The sequence below is a fragment of the Mesocricetus auratus genome, unplaced genomic scaffold (genome assembly GCF_017639785.1).
Source record: "Mesocricetus auratus isolate SY011 unplaced genomic scaffold, BCM_Maur_2.0 Super-Scaffold_100026, whole genome shotgun sequence".
Taxonomy (NCBI): domain Eukaryota; kingdom Metazoa; phylum Chordata; class Mammalia; order Rodentia; family Cricetidae; genus Mesocricetus; species Mesocricetus auratus.
This window is the reverse complement of record NW_024429207.1, coordinates 14,073,194-14,086,588: the sequence shown is the minus strand read 5'-3', so window position 1 is coordinate 14,086,588 and position 13,395 is coordinate 14,073,194. Positions and strand designations below refer to the sequence as shown.

The following is a 13,395-nucleotide window of genomic DNA, read 5'->3' as shown; positions in this document are numbered from 1 at the left end:
CTGTGTGTCTTCCACTGATGCTGGCTTCTTTTGCTGGCTGGCTTTTTTTTTATAGAATGAAGAGAATTTTTATCTGTATTTACAGTGAAGATCAGGGAAATGTATTCTATTTTTTTTCTGAGGACAGAAATTTGATGTTCTTTAATACCTTTTTATAGACTTTAATGTCATTTGCAAAAATGAAATATTCTGTGCAGGTCAGGTCAATAAAGAATTAATAGACTTACCCAAATAAAGGCCATTAACAAAGATTAATTTAGGTTAAGAATATAGCCTCTATATAATTCTACTTATATGAAATGTAATGTGAAAAATGTTAGTTTCTCATGAATTATTTAGTAGCATAACAAATGTTGACTTACTAAGGGAAAGTGAGAACACATGAGGATGGGAATGACTCCAAGGGAGGAACACCCTTATAACTTTTAATTCTGTTGAATTACAGAACCTTTTGGCTGAAAAGGTGGAACAGCTAATGGAATGGAGCTCCAGGCGCTCCATCTTCAGAATGAACGGCGACAAGTTCCGCAAGTTTGTGAAGGCTCCGCCTCGAAACTACTCCATGATTGTTATGTTCACTGCTCTCCAGCCTCAGCGCCAGTGCTCTGTCTGCAGGTAATTGATGCGTGTACACACTTGGAAGAAGCCATAGCCCAGCTCATAGTCTCATATTAACATTTACTGAATTTTCCTAAACATGTATAATAGTAGTGTAAAATGTAACTGTCTTGTTAAAGTCAGCAGTAAATCAGGATATTGACCAATGTCACAAGCATTTGTTCAAACTTACTTCTCATCATTTTGTCCTAATTTTTGTTTATAGGTCAGGAGGTAAGAGCTGTTGCCTATGAAGTAGTTCTCTGGTGTACTTCCTTTAAAATGTTAATAAAGGAACTCTCATTTTTCTAGGGAAGTCCGTTTACTTTTGTGCCTTCTAATCTTTACAAACTTCTTAGGGGATGGCAGAGGTAACAATTTGAAAGGAGTGAAGCGTTTGTCAGAAAGAGATTCTGGAAAGAACACTTCTAATTCATGTGCAGTACATACTGAGATAATGGTAGAGTCACAACTAAGGAATTGTTAGAAGTTATAAAGAGACCCTTTGTTCTGCTTTCCATTTCTGTGGCAAAAGCTGAGGAGAGTCTGCATGAAGTAGGGAAGGATTCATTTTGGGTCAAGTTTTCAGAGATTGCAGTTTATTTTCACTTGGTTTTATGTTTTGGAGCCTGCAGTTTTTGAAGGGAGGCAGCCCCAAAATAGGTCAAGGATCCAGGGCCAAGATAAAGCTCTCAAAGGCATACGCCAGCAGCCTTGTTTTTCATAGGAGAAACCACCTCAGTATAGCCTATTCAGATATGGACTCATCAGTGGATCAAACTGTGTGTGTGTGTGTGTGTGTGTACACTATATATGTACACACACATGTGAAGTTACAAGCTTTCATGCATGTCTCAGTAACTTCTCAGTAACACCAGCCCCTGCATACCATGCCGTCAACACAGGAGTTTAGATGCCATCTATATTCAAATCACAGTTTCCTATAGATGGTTTCTCCAGCACCTTCCAATAGTTACATCTTACAAAGCTACAATACCATATTGTCAGCAGATAGTTGACATTGATCTGTCAAGTTACAGAGGGATTATATCACCATTTTTTTGGTAACCTTCTCTACTCCATATTCCACTCTCTGCCTTGAATTCGGCAGCTAGCTGATTGATTTCCCATTTGTATAATTTTGTTATTTCAAGAATGTTATGGAAATTTAATCATTGTAGAACCTTTTGTAGTCCTTCTTTTTTAGTTAGCGTAATTTCTTCCAACACCACCAAGTTGTTGCATTCATCAACAGCTTGTCTTTTTATTACTGAGAAACAATTTCATAGTGCAGATGTTCTGCAGTTTATCAGTGTGTTTGTGCTAGGGCACAATCAGAAGGAGGCACACTTGTTTGCAAAATTACCTGTAGGTTATGTATGTCAGGTATATGCTAAATATTATGAAACAAATGAGTATTATATGTAGATTTGATCCCTCTTTCCAAGTGTTTAGAATGTGTATGCATGTTTTAAAAATCTGAACTGATCATAAAACTGAAAACACTGAATATAACAAGTATTATGGATAAAGCTTATTCAGTCTGTCCAAATAAAACAACTGAAGGTTTTCTTAATGGCTGGTAATGATTAATGTCTTTTTATATGTGTATCTTTTTGTATTTGTTACCTAGATAACTTTCATGAAATACCTGTTCATGTCTTTTGTACTTTGCAAACCTTTTTTTCCCACTGAGTTATATGCCATCACCTATGTGTGTGTGGTGTGTGTATGTAGCTCACTGTGTATATGAAACTAGCCCTGTGGTCTTGAATGGCCTTCAGTTTGCAGTCTATAGTGTTAGGATTACAAGTGTGTGTCTTCTTGCCTGACTGTATATATCTCTATTATAAACACTTTCAAAGGGAGTTGGAGACACTTTGAGAAAAATCACTCTTTCAGCTGTGAGCCCCTCCCCCACCCACCAACATGAATTTTTATGGTTCCTTCTATGTCAGTTTAATTCTGGAAGGTTGCTATACACTGTCATTGTAATATTGTACAATTCTATATAGTCTTTGAAAAATCCCTAGTTATTTTTCAAAAATATATGCTTTCCATTTTTAGCCTTTCTCTTTAAGACACAGGAAGTTTCTCTTAGCATCAAGCATGGTTGTTTGCAGGAGGCTGGTGACTGAGCTTTTGGCTGCCTTTAAATCCTTCCCAAGTCATCCTTTTCTTCCTTCACAGTCAGTTTATTCTCAAATTTTAGAATTCAATTCTCACCTCCCTCCTGGTTAACGTCAAAGACCTTAGCCAAATAAAATTGTTAATTATGGCTACTCAATACAATTCTCACCTCCTTTAAGTGTTAACTCCAAACTTCCTCTGCTAAATTATATTGTAGAGACTATTCCCATAATTGCTTAGATATGTTCTTGTACAAATTTGCTCATCTCCAGAATTGACTCTCTTCTAGGAAGAAAATAGCCTCTTTTAAGGTTGTTGTTATGGATCAGTAGACTTTAAAAAAATCATAGGAAAATAAAAATTTTTATTTTAGAATCAAACAAAATTTATAAGCAAAACCCTGATGATGTGTCAGAGATTAATTAGTATTATACTTCAATTGAAACATAGTAAATTAGAAATATATTTTGATTAGATGCTGACAATATGTGTATATTCACATGTGAACATAAATGTGTTCTAATTCTAATTCTGAAAGGTATATATAATAAAATACATTTTGTCATTGACATTAAAGCTGAGAGGTTATCTAAGTTGTCTGAAAATATAAAACTAATTCCCACCAGGGTGAGGATTTGTGACGTGAGAGCTATTAGAGTGTAATGCTTTCCTTAAGAGCCTGTGTTCATCGTTGTCCTTAACCTGCAAATTGTAACTTGTGTCTTGCCTTTGCATAGGCAACTAAAATATTAGTCATATTTTTGGGTGTAGATGCGTCAGCTAACACTCCCTATACGAATGACCGTGGAAGCTTTGTTTTAAGGCAGCAGCTCCTGAAGATCCAGCGTTTAGAGTACTGAGCCAAAGCCATGCAGGGTAGAACTCATCAGAAAGCCATGCAGGGTAGACCTCATCAGACTTCTGTTGACTCCAGAGAAGTCACGTGTAGGGTTAGGTTCTCAAATTAGCAGATAAGATGAAAGCCACGTGTAAATTACATTATGCTGGCATGTTATCTATCTGTATTACCTTATAAATGATTTTGAGACTTCAACCCTTACTTGGTTTTTATTTCTTAAATAATATATCTCTGAGAACTTTAGTTTTTATGTTTCACTCATTGATTCACCTCCTTGAACAGGTATTTTACTTTGTCAGAGACTAGAAAACTCCATTTCCATTCACTTATTTTCTGTCTCATGGCTTGGTTGATTCTTGAGAAATATTTTAGGCTCGGGGGTGGGGGGGTGGGGAGAATGTCAACTAATTTAATAGTAGAAATGATGCCGGAGTTATTGCTTGGTTCAATGATTTCATTTTCTTTTGAAGATACATGTTGTAATTTCAGTCTATTGGTACTCTGTCAGGTTGTATGATCCCAGCTCCTCTACTGTTTGCCATGCCTTTCTCTGATAGAGGAGATACTGTAGCACTTGACTGAGCTCTTATATGTTTTCTGCACTCTGCATTTAAGATTTTGCTTTAATCTTTGATCCCTATCCCTATTGTAATTTCAAACATACAGAAACAGGGACAGTAAAATATTTGACACCAGTATTATTCTTTATGAAGATTTTTACTAATGGGTAACATTTACCACCTTTGATTTTTTTTTTTTCCTCTTTCAAATAAAGGTCAAATAACCCTAGGCAGACATCAGCAGGAGTGTCTGTGAACTGGAGCAGGCAGTCAGTGCCATGCCTAAATTTGGTAGAAAGCTTTGAAGAAGGATGAAGCCGTTTTGAGACAGTCTGAGGCCCTCTTTGTCTGCTTTGACCTAGTCAGTGTTGTTAAGGTTGATTGTCAGTGTTGTTATCATTGATTGCCGTACCTCTTAGTTTCTTTGACTTTATGTCATTGACATCTGGTTTTTTTTTTTTTTTTGAATCCAAGATCTTGTTGCGTTTACTCCCAATTTTCTTACATTTAGGTTTAGGTATTTATTTAGTGTAAAAGTGACATGAAAGTCATTCCTGCATTCTTATCATATAAGAGGCATTTAATGGTAGGTTGTTGAGACTCAGTGTTGAGATTGAATACAGATGTTGCTCTTCTGATCTGTGTATTGTCTGGTAGTTGGTTTTTTTAAATATATATCTCCATTGTAATATATATCTGAGAGAGATAATTAGGTTTGGAGGAAAGATACGTAATTATTATCTTAGTTACTTTTCTGTTGCTGTGATAAAGCCCCATGACTAAGGCAACTTGAAGAGGAATTTATTCAAGTTCATGGTTCCAGAGCACTAGAAAGGAATGAAATCAAGGAAATTGTTGGAACATGCGGTAAATAGAAATCATCATGTTAAGTAAAATACAGTAGGCTCACAAGGAGATGTATTACATGCTTTCCCCACGAGTGGGTGGCATTTAAGGCAATAAACAGAAATCATAGTAAATTCAGAACTAGAGGGAAGTGGGAGGTAAGAGGGTTAGTGAAGGGAGATGGATAAGAGGACCAAAGGGTGAGTGAATATGAATCAAAGTATATTATAAACACATGGACACTGCCTTAGTGAGGGTGTACCCCGCACAATTCATGTTTACTGGAATTAAGTGATACTACGATAAAATATATGTATTTTTAATTACCATTTTTGTTTTACCATAACTACTTTTCTTATCCAGTGCTGTCCTCAGACTATTAGTTTTCTATGCTTTTGCTGTATGTGGTAAAGCATGATGAATGGGTTTTCAAAATTGTGTTGCCATGCTTACGTGGATCATACTCTTGGCTATTTGTGTTTTTTACTTTTACTAGTATCAAAGTGTCACATACTCTTTGTGTTACACTTTTTGCTGAAGAGGTGAGCTGTGTACAGAGCAAAGAGCAAAGAGTATTCAGGTGGGCTGTCCATGGAGTTTCTCAGTCAAGTACCTGCACAGTGCAGTGTATTCTCACTTAAGTAAAGTTCATCCTTGAAGGATGGGCAAAGGGGGAGCAATATAGCGGCAGCAGCAAATTGAAGGGAATCAGAAGTAGAGAACAACCAAGTTCCACTTTTCTCCATTGCTCTGAAAAAAACCAATACAGTAATGACAGAAGTGCTATTAAACCAGAAAGGGGTTTTTTATCTTCTGTGTTTGTGTGTCTGTTCTGTCTGTCTGTGTCTGTAGGAGGAGGATAGGGGACACACACACCCACACACACACACACACACACACACACACACACACACACACACACACAGACACACAAAGGAAGCTCGTACACATGCCCGCACACACTCACGCACACACACGCACCACAGTACACAAGTTGAACTACAGGACAACTTATGGAAATTGGTTCTCTGCTTCCGCTGTGGTTCTAGGAACTGAATTTGTCATTATTCGTGGCAAACACCATCCTTACTGGCATGCCATCTGACTGGCTCTAAACCAAAAAGTTTTAAAAGATGATTTAAAAAATATGAATTAAAGGAAGAAATAGAAGAAGTAAAGCAAATTTTTAACGAATATTCAAAAAGCATAGAGAAGAGGATAAAGGTGGTGTAAAGAGAAAAAGCAGGCAGGGTAGATGGAGGAGGAAAAGGGTCTGAAGCATAAGGAGGAGCCTCATGGTGGATGGGCCAACACACTGAGCAACAGGACAAGGGCTTGTGTTTTCACCACCCAAGCCTCCTGCTCCTGACGCTGACTCCCTGATGCTATGGCATGTCCTCTGAAGCTGCCTGTCTCCATCTGTGCCATGGATCTTAGGAGGAACGCAAGCTCCACTGTGTCCTATGTCCCTGATCCAGGTCCCACTATTCCAGGAGGTCACATGATAGATGATGTCCAAGACAACATGGCAATCCTTGGTGTGACAAACAAAGTATATGATCAGGGTTTCTCTGTGGAGTTCTGGCTGTCCTGGAACTCGCTCTGTAGGCCTGACTGGCCTCAAACTCACAGAGATCCTCCTTCCTCTGCCTCCCTAGTGCTGGCATCAGAGGTGTGTGTCACCACAGCCAGTTTGAAATGGATGATCTTTTATTTTCCAAAGCAACAACTTTGGGTCTGAGTCTGACCTTCACAAGATTACACTGGGAACACAGAATAATTCTCAAGTGCTGGCTGAAATATAGCTTCTAGATTAGCTGCATTCAGACTGCCTTTTTATTTATCTCCCCATTTGAGCCATTGTGTCTCTATAACTCTGTAAGTTGTCTCCCCTGCCACTCCCCCAGTGACGTTGAGTGCAGTGCTAATGCACTCTTTTCCTGTGTCCCAAATGCTAGAGTTCTGGAGTCTCTCAGGTCACTGACTCTCCTTTACTGATTTTTTTCTCCATCCTGTCAGCCACTCACATCACCAAGTTCTTTTGATTTTGTACTGAGAAATGCTGCTTACTTTTAATACCCCATCTTTGTCCCCTTTGACCTTTGAAAGTGGTCATATACAGTATGTATAGCATTTTCGTTACCATTATAAGCCATTGTATTTGTTTATTTATTTAAAGTAATTATTTGTTGACCTTCATGAGTTTATAGTGATAATTTTCTATGTATAGCTTAATTCTTTGGAGGGTTATTTAATATCTGAACAGAGCAGTGAAAGCATTTTGTATAATGGCTATTATGGAAAGATAATGGTGGAGGTATGACAAGGATGAGAACTGTAGATTGAAGGCTTTGTACTTGTGTGCTTCGTAGAATTTTATTAAATGAATAAAATTATATTGGTGACAAACAATATATTCAATATTGAAAACTTATGCAACAAAATTATAGAAATAAATAGGTCAGAAGGATGACTAGCTTCTTTCAGTTGTTTCTGAAGTTATACATGATGTTGTTATTTGTTTTAAAAACAAAGTCTTGGTAGCTGCTGTCAGACATTCAAAATAAAGACTGAAGTTTGTGCATTTTTATTTCTAAAGCTAGAGATATTTATTTTTAATTATGTTATTTAACAGTTTTATTTTACATACCTTCCCCCTCCCTCCCCTCCTCCTACTCCATCCCTAATTCCCCCCACCCAACCCTCCATCCACTCTTCAGTAAGGATAAGGCCTCCATGGCATATCATGTTGAGGCAGGACCAAGCATCTCCCCTCTGTATTTAGACTGACTGTAGTGTATGTATGAACTGACTTTTTGATGCCCATTCCCTATGGCAGGATACCTTGGTCAGTCTAAATACAGAGGGGAGGGGCTTGGTCCTGCCTCAACATGATACACTACAACTAAATTTTGGTCCCCTGCTGGTGGTCCCATAAACTGCCCAAGCTACATAACAGTCTTGCAGATTCAGAGGGCCTTCTTCAGCCCTATGCAGGTTCCCCAACTATCAGTCCATAATCAGTCTTCCACTAGCCCTGGTCAGCTGATCTTGACCCCTTTGCTCTCTCTCTTTGATTGGGCTCCAAGAAGCTAGACATATTCTTAATAATAAATAATACATGAACATCTATTAGTCTTTGATTTCTTTTAGTTTAAGATACATTAATAACCATACTATGTAACCCTCTCTGTTTTCTTCGCCTTACCTTGCAAATAATTTCATTTAAATATACAAGAATCTGGATTCTCCAGTGATGACTTACATTATCTGGTACTTTTTGTGCTAGATTGTTGTCTCTGTTGGGGAAATACGGTGAAAATGTTGAGTTTGTCCTTTTATGTGTTAGAGACCACAACAAAGATAGACAGAAAAGAAATCACTGTCTTTAGAAAAAGAAACAACCCTCAAAGTTTACTGTTTGGCTATGCTGTCATTCTATTCCATACGTGGGAAGGATGTGTCACTGGTCTTAGGACCAGTTTCCTTCTGGGAGTCTAGATCTTGTCCTGTGTAATAGCAGGCAATGTGTTTCCTGGCCATCTCTCTTAGCAATGTGTCTGTAATGATTGCACTTGGTGCTGCAGCTCTGTGGTAAAGAAGTTCTCTGACTTAACAAGGAGGCATTCTAGAAAGCTGGCATCTAGTTTACTTCACACTTTGCTTTAAGTCCCCTTTTCCCTTTTCCTCTGTCATATTTGCTATAGTAAACACAAACAAATGCTATTCTTGGATATGGCTGTGTGCTGATTTTGTGAAACCATTTAGTAAATCATATGTAGCTGTCTTGTAGGGACTCCCAGTGCAGAAACTTTCAGTAATTATGAACTGTTTTTCTGTATTTTACACAATATGTTACATTCGTGATTTTTTGTTTTATTTGGGATTTTGTGATTGTTTGTTTGAGACAGGGTCTCACTGTGTAGTACAGGAACCCTTTATGTAGAGTAGGGTAACCTTGAACTCAAAGAGATCCATCTGCATCCACTCTCCTCCATGTAGACCAGGCTGGCCTGGAACTCATAGACCTGTCTGCCTCTGCTGGAATTAACAATGCATCCCACTGCTGGCTTATATGTTTTAATAGTCACTATAGTTTTTATTTAAATTCTAATGTAATAGCAGTTTTGTTTCCCTGCCTGAGATATTGAATAGAAACAAGAGAATAAAATTTCATTATTCAACTTAGTATAACCACTGTGGAGCATGGTATAATCATGATTATTTAACATGTACCTAGTGTGCATGTTGTATCATGTATACCCTCTAGGTATAGAAAGTTTAGGAGAAGTACAGAAGAACATGTAGAAACAGTCCTGTCATTAATAAGGCTAGTTTATAGAGGGAAATTAAAGAAGATTTTGGGATTTGATACAGAGTGGGAGAAGTAACTGTTGAAGAAACTTGAAACTGCACATCATGAATTGTGGTTTGTACATCATGAATTGTGGAAAACTTTTACTCAAGTCAGGTCACTTGCTACCCAGCCTGGTTGGATCTTTCCTCTAAGCATACTATAGAAATACCATCACAGACTCCTGGAAGTTTGTGTGCTAGCTATGTCAGCATTTTTCCATGCATTGAAGTTGGTAAGATTTACAGTCAGTTGGTTAATTTAGTTATTTTAATATCATTACTAGTTTTACTTTTTATGTAATATCTTCCTCTGAATTATGCATATAGACTTTAAAAGGATTGCTCAATGAGCAAGTGGTATATCATTTTTTTTTTGCTCTCTGTATGCTGTTTACCTTGGCATCCATATTTAAGCATTCCTGTATTACTCAACTGTTTGTACTATTTATATTCATGTGTTCTTTATACTCCTAAACATTTTAGATTTAAGATATGGTTGTATTTGAATCAATTTTTTACTATTGTTTTCATTGTTTATTTTGATGAAGGAAGACCTTGTAAATATACAAGAATTGCAGAGTCTGCCAGTCATTGGTGGCACACTCCTTTAATCCCAGCACTTGGGAAGCAGAGGTAGGCCGATCTCTGTGAGTTCGAGGTCAGCCTGGTCTACAGAGCGAGTTCCAGGACAGCCTCCAAAACAAAACAGAGAAACCTTGCCTCGAAAAACCAAAAAAGAAAAAAAAAAAAAAAAAGAAATGCAGAGTCATCATTGGCAGTCATTGACATGGTTTGACATGTCTCAAAAAGAAAAAAGAAAAAAAGAAAAAAAGACCAGATGTAGTCTCATGCAAGCAGTGTTTAGGGCTTGACTCTGGGGAAGTGATTACATTCTGACAGCTATGGTTCATGAATGGATAATCCCATTGTTGTATTCAAAATTTGTATAGGTAAGTTTGTAGGATTGTTACAAGTGGTCCTAATTGGAAAAAATATGTCACTAATAGTTTGGCCTTGGCAGTATTTCTGGTCTTGTTCCCTCTTTCTGTATATTGAGTTCCTGGCCACCTTGAGGTGAATAGCCTCTTTACATGCTTCTGCCATTATCTTACTCTTCTTGTCTTTAGTCCGTCAACCTGTGATGAACTAAAACCTTGGAAACTGTGAGCCGTTGAGTAAATATGCCTGCAACGTGGTTGTGCTTGATTTAGTGAGGAAAAGCCCAACCCACTGACTCTAGCTAGCTTAGCACACCAGAAAAATGGTTGCAAGCTTTGAAATATCCTATTCGGTGTTTTGTATTCTCCCTAACTGTAATACCAGGAGCTTATTTCAAAACTGTGGACATCACTATCTATTGAAATTATTTGAGGGTCTATGAAGACATTCTTTGAAATAACTAAGAAACATACATATGTTTATATATATGTAATCCATCATAAATGCGTATCTATAAAAACAAACTCTTAATATAGGAATCTATTATATGATAGGAAATTTGAATAATGTTATGAAGAGATACTACTTAAAACCTTCCTTAAAATGCTTTAAGGATGAAAATTACATTCATCTTGGGAAATATAAAATATATAGAACTATAGATGAGTTAATAATCCTTTTTAGTTTTACATAACCTTTTAAAAAGGAGTATAATGTAAAAAATTATAGCATTTGAATTAAGTGATTTTTTTTCTTGTTCTCTAATAAAAAATGGAGAAGATTTAATACAAGAGATTTAACAGAACAGTGCCCTGCAGTTATTACTTAACACTCTTGGATCTTTCTCATGCAGCTTGACTGCCCTCTTCAGGCTCCAAGGGAACACATTGGAACAATTCGTATTGTTCCCTCAGTTCCTAAGGTTGGAATGCTCATTTTGCTGTGGACTACCCCCCACCCCCACACATAAATACTATTAAAGGTGTAGTCATTTATTTGTGTGCTCTTGGTGTTTGTGGTTTCCACTTTGAATATTGAATAGCAGCGAGGTCTGAAGTGTACTAATAAACAATAATAATTGTTTGTACTTTTAGTATAAACTGATAAACATGCTAGTTTCCACTATATTTCTTTTTCTTTTCTTTCTTTTTTTTGTTAGTTTTCTTTAGTTCCCTGATAAGAACTTAGAATATTAGTGGAAATAGAGAATAATTGGTTTTATATTATTGAACACATTTATTTCTGATAAATTACTTGTATTTGAATAAATAGCATTAATAGTACATATTTATTAAGCACATTTTATTATTTTTAATTTTGTTTTAGAGATAGATTTGTTCATTAGAGTTATTGTTACCCAATACACCCAAACAGGAGAAAATCTTATGTATTTTGCCAATATTACCTTTGATCAAAGTTTTGTATTTGAGTTCAGATATTGTAAATTGCTTTGATTTTCATGAATCTTTTTTCAAATTAGATGTATTTTCAAGGATTAGTCTTAAGTCTTTTCTCTGTTCCTGTGAGCAAATAGCCTGTCAACCATGCAAGCCAGAAAGGGCTCAGTGTACTGAGGCAGTAGTCTGTCATTGTGGTGTTTCCAGGCAGTGGGATCTTGAAGCAGCCTGTCACTTTGTGTCACAGCCAAAAGCAGGAAGCTGGTAAAGAATGAATGCCTGCATGCCATGCAGAACTCACTGCCTGTGGTGGTTTGATTGAGAATGGCTTCAATAGGATCTAATGCCTCCATCCTTAATCCCTAGTTAGTAAACCCTTTGGTTAGGATTAGGAGGTGTGGCCTTGTCAGAGGTGGAGTGTCCCTGGGGGGGTGGGCTTTGAGTCTTCCATACTCCATGATCCTAGGCCCAATTTCTTTCCTTCCCTCCCCTCCCCCCTTCCCCTCCCCTTCCCTCTGTTCCTGTTGCTTCTGGATCAGATTGTAAAGTTCTCAGCTACTGTTCCTGTGCCATACCTGTCTTTTTCCCACCATGATGACCATGGATTAACCCTTTGACACTAAGCAGGCCCTCAAATGTTTTCCTCTGTAAGTTACTTGGTCATGGACTCTCCTCACAGCCAAAGAACAGTGACTAAGACACTCCCCTTTTCATTTAGTCCAAGGCAAGTCCAGGGAACAGTGCTTTTCACACTGAGGGTGAGTCTTCCCACCTTCATTAGCCCAGTATAAAAGCCCCTCAGAGATGTCTACAGGCCACACTTAGCAGATAATTGGTCATTGAGAGTCTCTTTGCAGGTGAGTGCACGTTTTATGAAATCTACAATCCAAACTAGCCATCTAAGGATTGTAAGGAAATCTTAGTTGGAGATTCTGGACTTCTAGATTCCAAAAAGAGTCTATACAGAATAGGCTAAATGATTATATAATATTTTAGTAACCCGTGTTTTCGAAACTTGACCATTATTAGCATTTCAAATGGGCTCTAGATATTTATCATCCTGTGCCTCTACCTTAGACATGTGGTTATCAGACATAGTGCAAATGCTGTTCTTCAAACTGTACTTCTTTTCAAAGCCCTGAAGCTAGTCACTGATTACAGAATGGAGCCACGCTCCTATTTCTGCTCTTTGTCTTTCCTTATGGTCTAGTATGAAGCCTAGATTCTGTTGAGCATAGGAAACATTTGAGAGTAACTCATTTATATTGTTATCTTCCCGTCCTGCCCTGGTAGTCTTGCTTATAATTTCAGTCATTTGGACAGACCTGTTCTTTTCCAGGTATTTCTATTCACTGTGGTTCTAGTCTATTTTCCCCATCTAATGTATGAAGTGTAAGCTACACTTAACACTTTCTTATTATGTGTTATCATTGCATGCCTGTTCCTTTAAGATGCCTCCAGGTAGACAGTGTCAGCCATCTCTTTGTTATTGCAGAATCTACTTAAAATGTTGAACATAACTATATTTATGTTTTCATTTCCACGTTTACATATAAAGCTGACATTATTAACATGTCTCTCAGTGATTTATTCATTCTAATGGTGAGAGTTGTAAATAATATTCATTCACTATGTGACATACATTGCTTTACCTTATTGGTTGTTTGGTCTATTGAAGAAAGTACAACTTGTAGTATCTTTGCTATTACAA

General features: G+C 37.3%; 1 protein-coding gene across 2 annotated transcripts in view; it reads left to right on the top strand.

The window, feature by feature from the left end:
• Positions 1-13,395, top strand: part of Tusc3 (tumor suppressor candidate 3) — a 141,825-nt gene that overhangs the window by 49,261 nt on the left and 79,169 nt on the right. For both annotated transcript variants that reach the window (XM_013110877.3, XM_005066634.4), the window contains exon 2: positions 446-615. In XM_013110877.3, the coding sequence (XP_012966331.1) occupies positions 446-615 (170 nt within the window). The remainder of the gene's footprint in view (positions 1-445; positions 616-13,395) is intronic.